Genomic DNA, 19,068 nt, shown 5'->3' on the forward strand with positions numbered 1-19,068 from the left:
AGAAACCACCAACATTCACGTCCTTTAAGACTCTTTCCTCAGCCTATTTTTTGGGGATTAGACAAGTCTAATGACTCTCCAAGAACATCCACTTTATCCAGGTTTAAGATTCTACAGCTCGCAGAAAAGATGACCGTGTCATTGTCTGTGGTGGGGTGTGACACAGAGATGCTGCTCCTACAAATGATCTCGGGGCTGCGTATTTCTGCCTTACGACCTGCATTTTGCACTGCAAGTGTTTAAGCCGGAAGCCCAAATACTCATCCTAGCTGCTCCTCCTCTTTACAATCTTCTCACTCTTGTCCCCAGCACGTCTCAAGTATCAAAGTCTGAATACTAGTGCAAAACAGTGATTAACAACTTGCTTGTGGTACCAGAGGAGATCGCTTAAACTGCTCTTTAATAAACACAGTGTTTGCAACACAAAAAATCAGATTGACAGTTTTACAGTTTTACACGTACCTCTGTTCAGTAGGCTCAGTTCTTTGGGAAAGCAAAAGAACATTTTCCTGTTTCTCATGTACAACGGGGACCTGAGGTGGCGAGATTGGCTCATAGGGCTCTGAAGAGATATGACTCCTCTCTGGAGATTTTCCAGGTCTACATCCATAATTCAGAGACAGATAAGTACTCTTAATGCATGTAAAGCAGTAGTTAACACATGTAATTTCATTCCTGTTGTTGCATAACTACTTATGTCTAGTTATGTGTGACATGCTTTAGTACGCTTGGGGATCTCAAAAAGATGACTTTGAATTGTCCATAATGACTCTGATAAGTTCTAAGTAATTAAACATCTTAATCCCTCTAAGGACTGGAAATTAAGCATAAGAAGTGAAGGGAAAACAGTTGCAAGCTGTGTTATGGAGCCAAGCAATTGTCAAAAACAGTGCAAAAAAAGACCAAAAGATACCTCTGCTTCTGCTCTACATCGAGATTACTGTGCTATTTTAAAATAAATATCATACTTGGGCATTAATTAAATTTGCAGTTAAACTGATACATGGATTACCTTCCCCTGGACTTGTCAGACAGATTTTCAGGTGACACTCTAGCACCTGGCCGCTGGTGGTGGACAGACTGCGACTGTGACTCAGGGCTGTAGCGACTCGATGTCTTTGCTCGGGTAGAAACAGGCGCTGGAGCAGGGGTGGAATTCTGGAATGTAGTGGTGGGAGGCTGCAAAGAGGGCTGAGAAACTGCTTGGTTTCTAGCAAAGTCTTGTGTAATAATTTGCTGATTGTGGCCAAAAAAATAGAAAAGAGATCTTGGTCAGACACTGGCCAGAGTGTACATATTCATGAACTAGATGAATATGAGACCGATTGCAACAAATGAGATAAGTTCAGGCACATTATTGTATATATTGTATAATATCCTCAAGTAACATTAATAATTACAAAATAAGTATTTTCCTCATCCAAATATACCATTTCACATCTGAAAGAAAGCATGCAAATAAACCTACACAGATGTGATCAGCAAGGGTGATGAGTCGGTGGGTCCTGGGCACGTGTGCCATCCCTTCTGCTTGGGAAGAGGGAGGTGGAGGCTGTTGGGGTGAAGGGGGTTCCTGTTGTGTCCTGTAGCGGTGAATCGGCCCCTCATATTGCCTGTTTGGGTCATCTAGTTGAAGAAGAAAAGGTCAGTCTATTAAGATGGTATTACTGAGGCGTCAGGGTTTCAAAGTTCTGTGGTTACAAATTTAAAAGATGATGTGTTTCTGCATTAGATTTTAGGTATCCTGTGTGATAAGCACCTTTTCCCCCTTCATACATAGGCCCTACTATTTAGTATAGATAAACAAAGCTTCATTCCACAATGCAGGTGAATTTCAGCTGTTCTGTAATAGTCTGAGTTTTACTAATAGATAAAAAAAATTGTGGGCAACGACGTCAATATGCATTAATTTTAAATATTGAAAATAGAAAATCTATTACTAAATCAGCTGCACTGTAATGTAGAGGAGCTCTGTTTAATGCCAAGTGTCAGTTCCAATACATTTGCTTTAGTTTTTCCACAGATCACTGCAACAACATACTTGAATGAAAGTTTGAGAGAAGTTAAGAATATGTCACTTGAGGACTCCCAAGATATTTTGGAGCTGGTAAATATAAGCAAGATGATTGTGAGAATATTTGCAGCTGCAGATAAACTTACTCTCTGCCTGGCTTGGTTTAGGTGTCTCTTGTTGATAGGCCTGTAGCTTTTCTTGAGCAGGTACAGGTGAATTTGCAGGGCTAATCACCTCAATGGCATCTCCAGAAGTTTCATATCGGTGGGAGGATACTGAATGTCAAGCACAAGTTGTGGAATAAGGTGTAAATAAACCAGAAAATTTTTGTTGCCCATACATAGCAACACTAGTGCTTCCATTAAAATCACAGCAGTGAAATGAAAGCCAAAACACTGTCTTTTTCTAATGATAACCAAATACATCCACAAAACAGTTTTCTAACATAAACCAAATAACTTTAGGTTTCCTGACTTCTGACAAGGTTAGTTGTCTTATCCCGCATTTCATGTTGTAGTATGGAATGTGAACAAAGCAAAGTAACTGATTTTGCAAGAATCTTGAGTCACTATATGCAAAAACTGTATTTGTCTGTGAAGTGTTTCTATTGTGCAGAGCTGAATATTTTATCATTAAACACCAGAATAATTTTGCATGTTATTTCCCTAAAAGGCTACAACAGACAGCAAAGAAGTAGATAGTTACTAAGATACGTACAACTACTGGAAGAATCTGAACTTTGAGAGCCCCTATCTCGTGCATCCTTGTCTGAAGCAATCTGTCGAGTGATGATCACATCTATGAAGTTAGCAGCAGTAATTGTGGTCTTTCCTCGAGTTCTCAGCTCTTCCTCGTACCTGGATTTAGGAGGAGGTCCTTTCTCTTTACCAGCCTCTGAATAGACTACCGATGAAGACTGTCCCTGGGACTTGCCACCAGAAAAATTTGCAGATGTATAGGGGCACTGCACAGTCCTCTTTTCTACCTCCAGTGTCTTCTGTTCAATCTGCTGCTGCTCAGTAACCACAGCTGACCGGCGTCCCATATTCTCTTCTATCCTGGTTCCTTCGTGCTTGTTCTCTTTTGCTTTGGCAACTTCCATCTGAGGAGCAGAGGCTGCAGCATCTACGAGTGCTGCAAGGGCATCAGCAGCAGTATTGTAACGGGAAGCTGGCAACCCCTGAGTAATAGAGGGAGCTCCAGGGGTGAGCTGCCTGTTGGTAAACAGGGAATATTCTGAGTTATATCACATGAAAAAATTAACTAGGCCCACATCACGCATACAATAAAGCAAAGCCTTTGTGACAGTAATTTCTATCCAAACTGGACTGCTGAAAATGCATTGGATCATTTCTGATAGATCCAAGAGCAACCACATAGTGGTATATTCTCATCTTGTAGTATTTTCCTCAGGGTAAATGCATCTTTTAATAAGCTCAAATATTAGAACAGGTATCTCTGCAACAGTAATTTGTAAAACATACATGATACGTAGCTGAGCAGCAGGATCCAAAGGTGTGATTACACTTGTTCCATTGGTTCCTTGAAAAATACTAGGCCTTTGCTGCAGTATGTTTTCCTGGCTTCTAACTGAAGGGGACGGGGACCGAACATATCCGTGACTGCCAGGTCTGCCAGGCTGCTCAGTACCTGCAGGACACAGAGCAGAGGGGTAAAACAAAAAATATATATAGATCATTCTCACAGCAATGCAGAACTATGTATCCATGCTGTCTCCTCCGCATCCTTTCCCAGGTGTCTCCACCGCTCTAGATGTGACTGTATGTATTAGAGGTTTAAGTAGTGGCATTCTGTTTACAACACTCTAAATGTCAGGTAAGTTGTGCTAGTGATAACTGGGGTCACACCATTCCCTGGGTATGTCACAGCTATGAGAGAAAGATCAAGAAGTCTGGTACTTGCAGAAGTTGCAATTATGACAACTGCTAGGTAACAGGAACCTGCTCTAAGTGCAGACTAAAGCCAAACTGTGTGATGTGTTGCTAACAGTGGCTATAGAAAATGAGCAGTTACAGTCAATGGGACAAATGATCCAAATGTAGCAATGTGCACTCACCTGGTCGAAGATAAAGTTCAGCAGGGACTGAAGCTATTCTCTCCCTCTCTCGTTCCCGTTCTCTTTCCCGCTCTCGCTCACGTTCCCTCTCCCTTTCCCGTTCCTTCTCCCTCTCCCTTTCCCGTTCCCTTTCAGCATTTGCAGCTGCAGAAGCTGCCAGGTGTGTAGGGTGTCCTGGAAGGTCCACAAGATAAAATGGAGTAGCAAAAAGAGACAGTCAAGCACAATTTGTTACAAACACTTGCCAGTATATTCTGCCCAAATACCTTTTCATTCCATTCAAGACTATTATCCACTTACCCAGGAACACAAAAACTTAACATTCAGTGACAGTGGAAGGCTCATTGGCTTTTTACTAAAGTGGTTTCTATACACTTAGAAACTAGACAGCTTATAGACCCAAACTCCACCCTTCAACACATGTAATATGAGGTTAGCGAAATCATAATCAAGGGACTACAAAGACCTGACCAAATGAGGCAAATTCTGAATTTTTCAGGGCTCTTTCAGCTGTTAATGTAACTCTAAAGGATATCATTAAGAAAATATTTGCTATCCAAGTGAGATGTGCATGCAAAAAGCATCACCTGAGAAAACAACAAAACGTGACATTAATGAAAGCTAAATAAAGATGGCCGATTATCTCAGCATGTCAGAGGATTAGAGACATCACCAAATCCTAAGAGCTCGTACCTGGTGACAGAGAAGCAGGATTGTAAGGCCTGGGAGGGAACGTCAGCTGGGTACCGGGAATATAGGTGATTCTCTCCATGGGCGGTGTGCTTGTACCTCCAGGATGAGGCACTAAGATAGTGGGAGCCATGTTGTTCAGGTCAATAATTCCTGTCAGGAGATGACACACGTAAGAATGGCCATTCAAGGACAGACTGATGGTCCACATGTATGGATGCATCCATCTGTACGTACACATGTATTTACAAGCAGCAACAAAACAAACAAATCAACCAAGCCACACCGCACATCCAAAACACACCCTTCAAGAACATCAGAAAGACACAGGCATACCTCTTGCTCCTGCATACGGGAGAGCTAATGTTTGCTCTCTAGGAGATAATCCTCTTGTTACATCAGGACGTAAATTGACTTGCATCTGCTGTGAGGTAATGTAGTCGTTTAGGATTGTCTGCCGTGTGTTCTCCATTGCGTAAAGCTGATACTGACTGGGGTAGCCTGGGGTGGGTGAGAGCTGCCTTTGGAACAGGTAAGCAGCAGCAGCTGAGGGTGAGGGAGGGAAAAAGCAGATTTAGTAATCAGTATGGGTGCTATCAAATCAAAGTTTCAGATAGTTACACAAGCTTCAGTGAGAAGTGCTATCACTTCTATCTAGCCAGTGTCAAATCTTCTTTGTGCATCAAAGCATAGAATATTTTTAAAACTAAAAGCAACCCAACACAAACATATTTACCAGGATCTAGAGCCCTGTGAAATGGCATAGCAGGATCTAAATGAGGAGGGAGGTGACTCCTATAGACTTCAGGAGTTGCTCCTCTGTGATGAGGGTCAAAAGGACTGTGAGTCACTACGGGATCAACCCCCGGGACTGGAGATTTTGCTGGCACGCTCTCCCTCTGTGTTGGAGTAAGTGTGTTTTTCCTTTCATGGTTTGCTGGCTTCCCAGAAGATATTCCACCTAAAACCAATGAAAAACCCAAATTAATTAAATGCACATTTTTTCCACAGAAAATTCAGCTGTAAGTATACACTGGCTCCCAAGGAACATCCTAGAGGAACTTGCAATCTGATACAATAAATCACAGAGAATATTTTATATCACAAACTATTTCCAGTGAAAAATCTAAATCCTAAAACGAAGATTGCTTACACTTCACCATATTACCTTCCTCATCTATATACCTCTATAGTTCACTAATAGCTTCTGCCCTTAAACCATTACCCTTGTAGGTAACACTCTGAACCTGATTTGTAATCAAACGCACATTGACATTGAATTGCCTTCCCACCTCCACATTACAATGCAACAGATTTTCATTTTCTTATTCCAATTAACATCTTAGAGCCTTCTAAAATTCCTGTTAGCCACCCTCCAAAATGAGGGAAGGCATTAGAATAACGTAGAATGGGTTACAGAAAGCAGTTTAAATTACTGAAATTTGTCTTACTCTGGATAGCTAATAACGTACCCTCACTAACTCTGTTCATCATGGGTGAACTCCTAGACATTGGACTCTGATAGTTCACAGGTGTCCTCCGAGCATTGGTATCATCATAAATCCCAGGGCTCAGCTGTGATTTAGGAGTTTCATGAAGAGTTGACCTGAGGACAGAGGGACCAGAGCTGACTACTGACGTGTGACGGGAACGTACTGCATCCCCGGTCTTCACATCTTCGTATTTTCCTCGCTCCACCACCTTCACGTTTTCTGGCACCATTTCCAGCTGGGGCATTCCACGGGGTAGCTTGCTTGGTCCAGTGATTAAAGATTTTACATTGTGTTTGATGGCAGACTGGCCAGAATTGCTTTCATATTTTATGGGTGTGCCCTGAAAAGGAGAGAAAGATCAGGTAAGGTTATCCTGCCCATGTTTCACTCCTGCTAAAATAAACGAACAAACAACATTATTGCGCTGCTGATATCATAGTTCATTGCTTCTACCACATCAGTGCAGAATATAACTGGATCTTAATGATCGTTACTTGTCAGTTCTCTCATATTTGCTTGCAACCCTGTTCCCTACAGGCAAAGTGTCAGGATTTTTCTAATACGCAGAAAATATTTTTAAGCTTTACAAGTTGGCAACTTTCTTAAAACAAAACAACTCCCCCCATTTGTCGTTATTCAAATATCCTGAATGGATTCATTACTGAGTCTGTAAGCAACTGTTTGAGTCTAGAGCGCCTTTTGTTTTTACCTGAGATATGGAGCCTTCGATGATTGGCCTGGTCGCCTGCACCATTTCAGGAGTCTTGCGACTCTCCTGGCTTAATAGGTCCTGTCGTGGAATTTCATGGATGGAACGACCCATTTCTTTTATAGTCGTGACTCCATCATATGGTTTCCCCTTAGTAATGGCTCCTTCAAATGTCCTTATGGGAGGGGACTCTCTCTTAATCTGTTTGGGGTATTTCAAGCCTTCTTCAAAACTTTCAGCTGTTGCTCTTGGTGTGCCTTTTATAGAAAGCAAGAGTCACATCACTGGTATTAATACGACTAAGTCTCTGTTTCCATAAGCAGAGTGCTAATTACCAAGTATCCATATTAAAAAGAGTCTATTTTCCAAAAGGAAAATAAATGCTCTGTTTACACAGTAGCTTTTAGTACAAAAAGCTGCTGATTTATGCTCTGAAAACATGTTTAATAAAACAAGCTCCACCTTTAACACAGCTACCATTGTTACTAAGAGTTCAAAGGTTCAAAAATCCACATTTTTGGAGATGTCATTAATGCTTGGCTTTTAAACTTGCAATACTTTACCTTGCATTATAGAGCCAGACAACACTGTTCTCTCTTTTAGTTCAGCGTGTGGGCTACCCCTAGGCAGTGCACGGCATATTAAACCTAAAATTAAAACAAACATAATTTAAAGAATTAAACAAGTGTTCAAAAAAAACCCCAAAACAACAACCCCCCTCCTCCTTATTACATATATTACAGATATTATCTGTACCACAGTAGTGCCCAGAGGGTCCAGCACCAGTGTGCCAGTAATTGTATCAACATGTTAGAAACACCATCCTGCCCTCAAAAAATATTTTTCAGTTCAAGTATTCACGCTATTACATAGTTGCAAGTTTTAACATATTTAGAAAACTCAAGGCATTTTTTATAATTAAGCTTAACTCTTGTCCCACACTGCAGTTCAGTTTCCTTACCCAGTACAGAAAGGCATTAATGATGGGAAATGGAAGAAAAAAACCCACCTCGAAATATACCTCGGGATCCTCCAATTTAATCAAAGTTCATATTGAATCATCTGGGAAGAGCTGAATTTACTGTTCCTACAGTAGGAATCTAAATTAAGCCCCCAAAGAACTCATAATTCTCCACAGTTTGAGGATGGAAAATGTGTCTGAGTGACTCGATGCAGCGTAACAGCATCAGAGCAGCTTCTCATACACCACAAGAGTTCGAACATGAGCCAAATGCATCAGCAACTTAAAGCCAAGACTGCATTTCTATATACAGTCTAAAAACCTCTTATTCCTGTTGTTCCATCTGATGAAAATGTACACAAAATGGCCTTTAAGGGCTACCCAAAGATGGGACAAAATGCACTTAAGGACTAATAGCCTGTAGTTTAGGCATATAATAGCCTGACTTGACCTTTGCAGGTTCAGTTTGATTACAGTTTATTAAATCAGAATAATACTAGGGATGCCCTTGGGCAGGATACGGCAGCTGTGCAGGTCTTCAGCTTGGCATAACACAAGAGGTTTATTGCAGGGATGCAAAAGGTCACACCAACGTGTTCCCAAGAGCGTGTGCCATGGCCGAGAGCACTATTTAACTAAGGGTTGTATCCATGGAGTCCAGGCCAGTGGGACTTGGTGCCACAACCCGCTGAGACTGTGAACAATGTCAGATCTACCAAGAGGAGTAAGAGCTACCTGAACTGTTATTGTAACACCAGCAAATCCAAAAAGGAAAACTAGTGTGTACTTCAGTCATACTCCCAGCATGCTTTAACTGTCATGGTTATTACCTGGATTGGGTTAGCAGTGTAAGATTTAGACCTAATTTCTCTTTTAGTCTGCTCCATAAAATAACACTAAATACTCTTTTATCCAAACCTTTTGCATTGATATAACACTGAACACCTTGGAAGGAGCTGTTTTACCTTCCAGCGGCGCAGACACCGGAGACTCCCGCATGGACATTCCTTGCTTTATATTTCCTTCCATTGTATCATAGCTTCTCTTTAAACCAATCTCATGAGCAGTTCTTGGACTCCTTGTTCCTTCACGAACATTTTTAATAGCTGGCAAAATTTAAAACAGTGTGGTTAGGGAATGTGGATGGCAAGACACACACACAAGCATTACACTTACTGAGAACTTAAGTCATTAATACTTCAACAACACAACTTCAATGTAACATTGTAACATTAAGACTCATCCTTAAAAAGATCTTTTGTGGTTTGTTACAAACATATTTGTTCAAACAGTTAATCATTTATCAGTGTTTCAATTAAAGTTCATAGTTAAACGATACCTTAAAAAATTTTAATACAGATCATTTTGAACTTGGCTGTTTAACCTCTCAAATAAAAATATTCCATGACAAATTGGAAATAAACACCAGAAAAATGAAATAGTTTAACTATATTTTGCATACATAGTACAGAAGACTCCTCAGAACACAGGCACAAAAACACGTGCAGGTCAATACTTCTCCTAGACAGTACCTCAGTGCCTGGGGTCAGAACTATCCATTTGGGAGCAGATGTACTTCAGCAGAACTTGCTGCAGCCTTGACTTTAATTAGGGAGAATATATAAATACTCACTATCGTAAGATAAAATATGCCCACTTTTGCCTTCATAAATAACATGGCCTTTGGCTGAAGCTTCCTCTCGGCACTTTTCTGGGCTGCTGTCTTCTGTAGCCAGCCGGGTGATTGTTCCCTTCAACAACGCATCAGCTGCTATGCCGGACTGGGACAGAGCTGGCGTACCCTGCGTTTAAAATCAAATATAATTCAGAACATATGTTTTTATTTAAGAGAATAGGGAGCAGTGAAGGGGGGAGGGGACAAAACATGTTTTAGATCTAGAAAACCAATCTGTGCAAGACTGGTTACAGTTAATACTTGAACTCAGGTGTGACGCTGTTTTCATGGAAGTTGCTAACAAGCCGCCAGTTCGGTGTAGCAAAGGCTCTGGTGGTTTTATTTAAAAAGTTTAAAGACTTGTATGCATGAAGACGAAAAAATGGTAATGCTGAATTTATTTTTTTTTGAGGCAGTGATATTAATTCAATTTTTCAGACATGCAAATACATTCACGGTGATAATTTAAATATGTTTGCTACAGCCTTCTCAGTAAGGGGAAGAATACCTGAGTTATGGAGCCTCTCAAAGAAGGAATGGTCTCAACAGAAACTTTATTAGTTGGAGTTCCTCGTGTTATACTTCCCTCCTGTATTGTTGTGGTACCTGATTTGCAATTGATAAATAAGAGAATAAGAAAGAAAAGTAGCTACTCTACTTGAAATAATTAAAAACACTAGTTAGAACTGTTGGTTTACACTAAAATACAGGGATGATTTCAGTTTAACAACATGCATTTGAGGTAGTTAAACTATTTCCTCTTTTAAAAGTATTTTGCAGACTAGAAGTCTTTTCCAGCACGTGAAACCATTAATCCATGGTATTTAGCCTCTTTTCTTTTGATGTATTTGGATATTTCACGTGTATTGCTCTGCCGTGCTCTAGAGAACAACTTAATTTTGAAACTGGCATGCCTTGAAATAAGTTTTTAAATGAGGCACACAGACAAGAGGAGCTAGCTACAAATACAGGTCTCGGACACAGGGAGCAGATTTATCATACAATACTTAAATACAACACTTCAGCAGTTTGAGTTCTAGAAGTTAATTCTCGCCGTTTCATCAGGCTCTGACAAAATTTCTTAATTTGCATGCCTTTCTTTACCTCGCACCACACTTTCATGTTGTGCCCTGACGAGGAGTCCCTCAGGCTGGGAATTCTGACTTCTGGGAGAGAATTCTTCTTGTTTGATATAGGGCAGGGAAGCTACTCAGAAGAAAAAATACAAATAAAAAGGTTGTTTTTTTTTTCTTTAATTATGAGTCATTAAATAGTCTATATAAGACATGTCGGCTTTTATTTTCTTACCAGATTTGGCTGACTCCTGCTGCCTTGGCAGCCCAAGAGAAATAGAACCCACTGATGGCTTTGCATTTTCTTGGGTGTAGGAAGCTTGACTATGGGATGTTAAGTAAGTGCCAGGTGTTCCCTGAAACAACAAGTAATATTATGTTAATTCTTGTTTCTGGAATGAAGATTCACATCTACATTGAAAGCAGAATGCTAATACTGCTATGACCCTGTCTTAGAATGCTACAGTACAGCACTGCAAATATGACAGTGCAGAACACCAGGAGTGCAGTGTCGCCATTAGTCTGGAGTTCACCTCAGCTGGACATCCTCAACCATGCTACTAAATGCCAATAACCGCACCATGTTCTATTTTCTGAGGCACCTGTAATTCCTGGACTTTCAGAGATGGCACGTACAGGTCTGAAGCGTTAATGCCGGGAACACGTAACTGAGTACAAGGCGTTGAAAGTTGGTGAAAGGGCAAAAAAATTACGTAAGCACAGACTTTCAAATAATAATTCTCTTACTTGTGAGATTGAGCCTCCCATGATGAAGGAAGGCTTTTCTGATGGTACACTTGTCTTGGAGGATGGAATGAGTGGAGGTGGTGGTCTGGTGGGTCTGGTGGTTGGAAGGCGGACTCCCTCAGGTATGTTGGTTATTACTTGGTGAGGTGCTGGCTGGAGAACTTGGGGGAAAGATTGTACATTAAGCATTACAGTCTGTTGCAGCTCTATGAGTTGTTAAGAGACAAGAAGAACAGAAACAGCACAGTTCACCTGACAATTTCTGATGGGAATCGCCTCACAACACCCAAAAGCTCTGTAGCCGTGGTTACAGCTCCAAAATTCACTCTGTCCCAATGTATGTTATAAATAGAAACTGAATGCAGAACATCTAACCCTGCATCAAAGTTCAAAAAGAAATGGCAAAAGCTGCACTGCATAAGTGCAGACTCTGGAAAGTACCTTTTGAAAATAGAAACCCAGGGTACATTCAAGTTTTTTGTTGTTTTCCTGTTTTTAAAGAAAGTTCTTATTTTTAAAATGGAATGCAACTGAGTCAAGTATAATCTAAGCTTCCCTGGTTTTGTCTTGTCTGGCTGAAGGGAAGAAGCCAGAGAGTCATGGTCAATGGGGTGGAGTGCAGTTGGAGGCCTGGATCCAGTGCAGTGCCTCAAGGGTCAGTACTGGGGCCTATATTATTCAATATATTCATCAATGATTTGGATGAGGGAATAGAGTGACTGTCAGCAAGTTTGCTGATGACACCAAGCTGGGAGGAGTGGCTGACACGCCAGAGGCTGTGCTGCCATCCAGAGACATTCTGTGATTCTGTGATTACACTCTGAAGGGAAAAGCAACAATCCAAGTTTCAGAATTCAGATTGTTTTTTAGTTATTTCACTGCTTTATAAAACATTCTGGCTATAATATGAAGCAATTACAGTGTGAAAATAATGCCAAGGATACCAGCAGCTTTCTGTACGATCCATAACGAAGTCTTTACCTGGTGGGACACTATAGCGAGCTGCATTCATGTCAGGCTGGGGAGAGGCTTTATTGACTTCTCTTGGAGAGAGCCTGTACGGCGACGCTGACCTTGTTGCTGTGCTTTGCACTTGTGCTTCCTGCTCTATCGCTCGCTTGACTTCAGCGTAAGGCATGTAGGCCACCGGTTTTCCTGCAAAGGTTAAAGTCAGCAGAAAGAAAAGAACCCAGGATTAGAAACTGGAGTCAAACAGTCCAGTTTACAGCACAATTTTAACAAATGCCCTACTCCAATGTCAGGTGTACTCATCAGGTACGCGACATGGGCAGCGTTCTGACCTGCGCAGTACAAGGTTTTTAACGGTCTGTGGGTTCTCTGCTGCACACAGCAGTTGGTGGACAAGCTTCATGTGCACAGTATATCCTGGGAAGCAGCTGCTGTAATGACCTGATGACATCTCAGTCCCTTCTTGTTTTCAGATTAAGACGTCCAGGCTTGTAGAACCCATTTCCATTAACCGCGTATCCCTCCCTCTCTGTCTCCCTCAATAACCACCTTGATTTCTGCTGGCAGAGGCTTCACCCCAGAACTTTCCCACACTTCATAATACTGCAATGCCGGTGCCAAGTTCAGGTAGCATTTCAGTTAAATGGTACTTTTAAGCAACCTCAGACTTTCCACCTAAAGAAGCAACTTCCAGAAACCACAGTCTTACCTTCTCCACCACAAATCTACAAGCACCCTTCTCACAATTTTAAAAGGAAAAAAAATGGTTACGTGTCTTTCATTTTACTTAGGTAAAAGTAATTAAGGTGAAGCATTTTCATAATATAATTTTAAATTCTTATGCATATTATATATGTGGGGACAACAGAAACAATGCATGAGAACATAAAACCTAAAAATGCATAATTATGCAACCATGATGATATCTCGTAACATTCAGCATATTAATCTCACTGGGTTTACTTCCCTGTTACAATGTACAGTTTGTGGACCTATTTCTTCTCTAGTAAAGAAAGTTGAGGTAAAAGTTACACAGTACAGAACTGGGCCTCCCATAGGTTACACTTTTCTTGCACAGAAAAAAAAGGCATCTTCTGCTAAGCTGTTTGCAATTTGCAAGCTGTTGATAGAATTAAAATAATTTCAGTTCAAGGTATGAAAATATAGACAATATAGATGAGTAGAAAGTATACTATGAATGCCTAATGAAAGCTAATAAATGCACCCATAGGCTCTTATGCAGTCATGTGGATTATGTAACATACACTGTCCATCTGAATCACTTTTCTGTAACCAGCAACGGTAACAGATTATTTAGTCAAGCTGACAGGATCTGTGAGCAGTTCTAGCCTTGTTCTGGACTGAAAATCACATTCAAGAAACACAAATCCAGATCAGCGTACAGTTCAAACCCTGCCTCCGAGTATCCTCTCTCTATATAAAAACAACAAACCATCATATTCCCAAGAGAAAGAACGTTTCACATCGCCCTTCTGCGGCCATACAGGCTGGAGCGTGACAGTTCTACCAGACTTCTGTGCCCTGCTCCAAGGCGCAATGTCCACTCCAGTGCAGTAAAACATTCCTTTCAGTTGTGCTCATGCTCCTTCAACAATTCTCTCCCATCTTCACCTTAAGCTTCTGGAAGGGGCTCCCCCAGAACACACGGTTACCTGGGGCCTCTCACCTGCACTCCTCATCTTTCTGCACCTCTCCCTGTAGGAACAACTCATCTGGGGATTTCACCCACACGGAACCAGTTAGTTCTCCAACATCGTGACCACAGCAGAATCTGTATAGTAGCCAGGTTCCCTCCACCAAGTGCCATCAGAAAGTAACAGTTAATTATTGGTACGCTACACTTTCATTATTAAATGAGGCAGCAGTGTAACACATGGGCATAAAATGCAGATGTGAAAGTGTATACCTTCCCACTCCACGTTAGGGCTCTTGGAAGTGCCACAAGGGCTCACAGCACTTCGATACTCCATGTCCAGCTGCTCTTGCCTCTGGCGTTGCTCCTCCAGCAGCGCCGACTCGTGCATCGCTTTAATGTGCCGTTGATACAGCGCGTAACCACTCACTGGTGTTCCAACAGGAACGGTACAGGGACTGCAAGACACCTGCAAGGACAGGAAGGTGTTAACATCAGGTACGTTAACATGGGTACTTCCTAAATAACTGTCTTGTTCAGTGCCTCGCTGCAGCGGCTGCAGTCCATGTAGGAGTGTTTCAAACAGCACACACCTGCTTTTCAGCTATTACTTGGTTTGTACTTAAATTAATTTCCCCCTCAAAAGTAGCAGGATAACAAAACAAATTATATAGATATATATATACACACACTTTTTTTTCTACTTCAGTGTTGCAACTAGTTGTAGGGACAACAGATACTCCTTCAAATATCACTTAAAACACCCATACCATAGGTGGTATGACAGCAGCTCGGTGGTGAAGTTGTTGTAGGTCCATCTGCCCTTGCTTTATGGTGGATGATACCAGTATTGATCCGGTGGGATTTAACAGTGAGGGCTTTGACTCTCTGCTGAAGATACTGGAAAAAGAGAGACAGAAGGAAGGGAAAAACATCACCAAAAAGACCAAGATTAAACATCTTAAATTTACAGGCAAAAGTATGCATCCCAACTTCAAAAAAACAACATACTTAACACACCAAACAAACAGATGAAAAATCAAAATCATGTTGCGTTTTGTCCCAAAGCACATCTGGTGGAACAGGTAACAGATGCTGCTGTATTTCTATAATACACAGAAATACCGAAAGTGTTCCAAATCTCCAATAGTAGAAATTCAGGTATGCTGTTGCTATACGCACAGTTCTGCAAGAATGTAGCCTTCTCTATAATGAACGCTTTGAAAAAATAGATAGGAAACACTAGATATATTTAGTCCACAGGAAACAAATAAATAGTATACAATAGACTGCTTTCACATGGAGGGCTAATACATTTGTGAAGCGGAAAGAAGATGTCTGAAGAAGCCAGAAAGTACAGGAACACCATCAACTGCACCCTTCCAAAGACCACAGCAGAACAATCACACTGATACTTTTGACATCTAATGTCTATCCTTATTATGGCATATATATTAAGAGCACTGGGAGGGAGGAGGCACCGGCTGCGATGCTACGCTGCGGTTACACAGGAACTGCACCAACAGAACGCTAAAAACACTTCAAATATCATCAGAGCTCTCAGCCACCCCTAAAACATGATTCCACAGACACGCAGCATTGTCCGTTTAAAGCCCTGTATACTCATGGGGGTTGTCCGCAGTGTTTGGGGCCAAGTTCCCAGCAACTTGGAAGTCTGCACAAAGACACTGTTCACTTTGGAGAAAGAGGTCAGCCATTTCTCAGGACACTTGCCCGTTAGTTTGCGGACACTGACTGATAAGAGTGACGAATACTTCCACTACTCCGTTATTAACGGCCTGCAAGAGGTTCAGTTCAATGACAGTAATTACGTACAAGACTCTTAAAGGTTATACCAACAAACAAACATGAAATGATAAAAGGTAACTAAAATATCCATATTTTATGCCCCTAGATTATCTTTTTAAAAGCAAATTTCATCTCCTACTTAAAGATATTCAGGCTGTTTTCCCTGTCAAATTCAAGGAGTTTTGAATGCGTTCTATTATACTAAACTGAGTTTGTGAGAGCAAGAATCCATTAAAACAACTCAATCCCCAAATTTTTGGCTCTACATTCAAAGTGTCCCTCTAGAAGGAACGGGGAGCCCATGTACTATCCCACACTAACCAATGACACTATAAAAAATATTCCTGATCTAGTTCCAAATGTGTAGATTTGCTCTTAAGTATTGTGTAAAAGTAACAAACTAACAAAACCAAACCAAAGAACTTCAGTACAGATGCAGTTACACAATCACTGTTGACTTACTTATCGGATAGTTGTGCTAGTTTGCTACCTACCCAGTCTGTCTATCACCATGGAATTTTGCCTTACCCTTCCTTAAAAGACCCTTGTTCTGGCTTTTCATCAAGATTTTAAATTAGCATTTCCCTCTGTTGCACTTCCAGCAAAGACTCTGTAGAAATTCTTTCCCTTGTAGAAACTCATAACAAAAATGTCACTACTGATGAGTTTTTGGATCAGTGTTAAGTAAAACCACTTTTTCAACAACTTCTTAAAGATGGCAATATTTGAATGCTAAACAATTAAACCCACCCTTGTCTGTCAGGTTCTCCATCAACTTCCTCATCAGCACTACAGGTGGCACTCGAATCATTATCTGAATGGGATTCTTGTCTTGCTGTATTAACTTGTTGTGACAGACTATAGTCCATTTCCTCCGGTTCTGACTTTTCCTTGGGTTTCTCCATCTCTCTCTCTTTGGTATCACTCTCTATTTTCACTTGAATATTCTCTGGTAGCCTCATTTCAGTCTCTACAGGTTCTACTTTGGTATGGACTGGAAGAGTAATCACAGGCTTAGCTTCAGCTGGATGCCTTCTACTGTCAACCTCCATAGGCTCCTCTGCCTCATTATTTATTTCTTCCTTAACCTGTGGCTCAGGGTTCTGACTTTCAGCTGTTGATACGCTTTGGGCTGGTAAGGAGGGAGATGTGCTGATTGCAGGTTTGATGGTAGATTCTTGTTCTGCTGTCGCCTCAGTGGTTACTTTTGAAGCAGCGGTCTCGGATGGAGTTTCTTCACTTGGTTTAGCAGGTTCTGCTGGAGTTGGAGACGGAGCACTTTCTGTATCAGAACTATTTTCAGCACCTGGGGAAAACCCAAAGTTTTGGCATAAAGGTTCAACATTCATGAAATCTAACTAGGCTTCGATGAACTGCTTCTTTAGAATAATCAAATACATGTTTGCTGTCCCAAAACACAACAAGACAATTGCCCTGAAGAATTGATTCCCAAAGGGAGAGTAACCAAAAATCAGCAGATACAGGCTAAGGAGGGAGACTGGAATTACAGAAATAAGACTACTTAACTAGCTCTGATCTTCCAGAGAGCCACGCAAGTAAACTCTTGTGCATATGTCAGAGACTTTGTACGTCTAGTAACGAACCTTCCTCCTCTTTTTAGTCTAGTTCATGAACCTGATTGTGTTATAAATAGCTTTTAGATAAATAAGAACATTTATGAAAGGCTATGGCAACATCCAGAACATAGATATTATATTCAAGTCTTATCTTCTGATAAAAACTTTCATTCCTTAGAACGACATGCAGGTGCTGACTGTTTACCCTCTAGATGACAGCACAGTCAAAGCACCTCAATATGCTGAGCAATAACATCTTAAGGCGCTTCAATACTACAAGCATTTTTTCCTCTCCAGTGAGTGCCAACTGCTAAGATCCAACTGAAACACAGTATGAAACATTATGAAGTGGAACACGGCTTTCTGACCACATAACTGGCACAAAACAGAGGTCCCTTTCTTCACACACCCAAGTTTCCTTTCCAGAAACATTACCTTCACTGTCTTCTGGATTCTCTTCTTCATTAGATGCTTCAATATCTTCATCCTCCTGGGCTGACACCGTTGAAGCGACACTCTCACACTGTGATACATCTCGCTCCTCGCGGGGCCTTCGCGAAGACTGATAGAGACACAACATCGACATTGTACTGAAAATCCGCAAGTATTATTTCCTTTTATGTTTACCAGTCTGAGGTTGAAATGAAAGACACAGAATCTCTGTTTAGCACAGATTCATTCACGCTCTTTCAACTTCTGGCCAACTTTTGCTGCTCCTGATCAAAAATAAGTTTGGGGACAAATCACTGTTTCAAGACGTTTGGGAGACTACAGAACTAGTGCAGCAAACAGACGCTGATGTTCTTCACTTCAGTGAGAGGAGACCAAGACTACATTTTAGAGGATTCCAACACTCAAGATTCTACTTTAGATGGCCCAAAACTTTCAGTTCCTGACATTCTACCAATTCTCCTGCTCTGTTCTGTAAGGTTAGTGCTTATTGTGTTTCAAGGATCTACAGCAATGACCTGAACTTCGCTAGTTGCTGGTGTACTGAAGAGGAACATGTTTTTCAGAACACCAAAGAACTTTTCAGGCTCGAGTGTTCTAGCTGATAGAAAATTTTCTATTGCATTTTAAAGCAAGAAGTGACCAGTATCACAGGTCACTGAGCATCAGCTGCTTTTTCTAAGAGATTTATGTCACAACACAAAAACAAGTAGAAAAGGAAACGTGGTGATTGCAAAACGGTCCTAGTGAAGCGTGATGAACGACTTCAGAAAGACGCCAAGTTTCCCCTGCGAAATATTCAACACGCACTGCACTTACCTTCTGCTTGTGCTGCTGCAGGAGGCTGTCCAGATTGTGCCTTCTTTTATAGTTGAAGTAGAAGTTCTTACACTGAGCTTCACTTTTCGTCCCAACCATTTTGGCAATTGCTGCCCAGTTTCGTCCGTGTTCCACTAGGCCTGGTCAAACATAAAAGAATCAATATTTACCATGATAAATAATTCAACTATTCAAACCCAAATAAATGGAACAAAAATGTCCATGGGAAGGTAAGATACAGAAGTACCGCTGCCCTTAAGAGAACTCTCACTATGACAATGTCTTTGATAACTACTCATGGAGCAAAAAAAGCTGTGTCAACCTCAATGTCTGCTTATGAAACCTACAAAC

At 41.1% G+C, this 19,068-nt stretch overlaps 1 protein-coding gene across 7 annotated transcripts in view; it reads right to left on the reverse strand.

The window, feature by feature from the left end:
- Nucleotides 1–19,068, reverse strand: part of NCOR1 (nuclear receptor corepressor 1) — a 57,708-nt gene that overhangs the window by 6,602 nt on the left and 32,038 nt on the right. For 6 of the 7 annotated variants that reach the window (XM_071816895.1, XM_065853055.2, XM_065853054.2 and 3 more), the window contains exons 18-42: nucleotides 18,718–18,857; nucleotides 17,884–18,010; nucleotides 16,622–17,177; nucleotides 14,833–14,962; nucleotides 14,336–14,531; nucleotides 12,421–12,594; nucleotides 11,440–11,600; nucleotides 10,928–11,048; nucleotides 10,724–10,825; nucleotides 10,128–10,225; nucleotides 9,578–9,746; nucleotides 8,910–9,050; nucleotides 7,547–7,630; nucleotides 6,984–7,240; nucleotides 6,254–6,614; nucleotides 5,518–5,742; nucleotides 5,118–5,327; nucleotides 4,785–4,934; nucleotides 4,092–4,265; nucleotides 3,499–3,664; nucleotides 2,732–3,228; nucleotides 2,161–2,289; nucleotides 1,469–1,626; nucleotides 1,013–1,236; nucleotides 463–600 (exon numbers count right to left, since the gene is read on the reverse strand). In XM_071816895.1, coding sequence (XP_071672996.1) covers nucleotides 463–600; nucleotides 1,013–1,236; nucleotides 1,469–1,626; nucleotides 2,161–2,289; nucleotides 2,732–3,228; nucleotides 3,499–3,664; nucleotides 4,092–4,265; nucleotides 4,785–4,934; nucleotides 5,118–5,327; nucleotides 5,518–5,742; nucleotides 6,254–6,614; nucleotides 6,984–7,240; nucleotides 7,547–7,630; nucleotides 8,910–9,050; nucleotides 9,578–9,746; nucleotides 10,128–10,225; nucleotides 10,724–10,825; nucleotides 10,928–11,048; nucleotides 11,440–11,600; nucleotides 12,421–12,594; nucleotides 14,336–14,531; nucleotides 14,833–14,962; nucleotides 16,622–17,177; nucleotides 17,884–18,010; nucleotides 18,718–18,857 — 4,888 coding nt within the window. The remainder of the gene's footprint in view (nucleotides 1–462; nucleotides 601–1,012; nucleotides 1,237–1,468; nucleotides 1,627–2,160; nucleotides 2,290–2,731; nucleotides 3,229–3,498; nucleotides 3,665–4,091; nucleotides 4,266–4,784; nucleotides 4,935–5,117; nucleotides 5,328–5,517; nucleotides 5,743–6,253; nucleotides 6,615–6,983; nucleotides 7,241–7,546; nucleotides 7,631–8,909; nucleotides 9,051–9,577; nucleotides 9,747–10,127; nucleotides 10,226–10,723; nucleotides 10,826–10,927; nucleotides 11,049–11,439; nucleotides 11,601–12,420; nucleotides 12,595–14,335; nucleotides 14,532–14,832; nucleotides 14,963–16,621; nucleotides 17,178–17,883; nucleotides 18,011–18,717; nucleotides 18,858–19,068) is intronic. The other variant, XM_065853057.2, reaches the window with a different exon arrangement.

This window comes from Patagioenas fasciata, chromosome 19 (assembly GCF_037038585.1).
Source record: "Patagioenas fasciata isolate bPatFas1 chromosome 19, bPatFas1.hap1, whole genome shotgun sequence".
Taxonomy (NCBI): Eukaryota; Metazoa; Chordata; class Aves; order Columbiformes; family Columbidae; genus Patagioenas; species Patagioenas fasciata.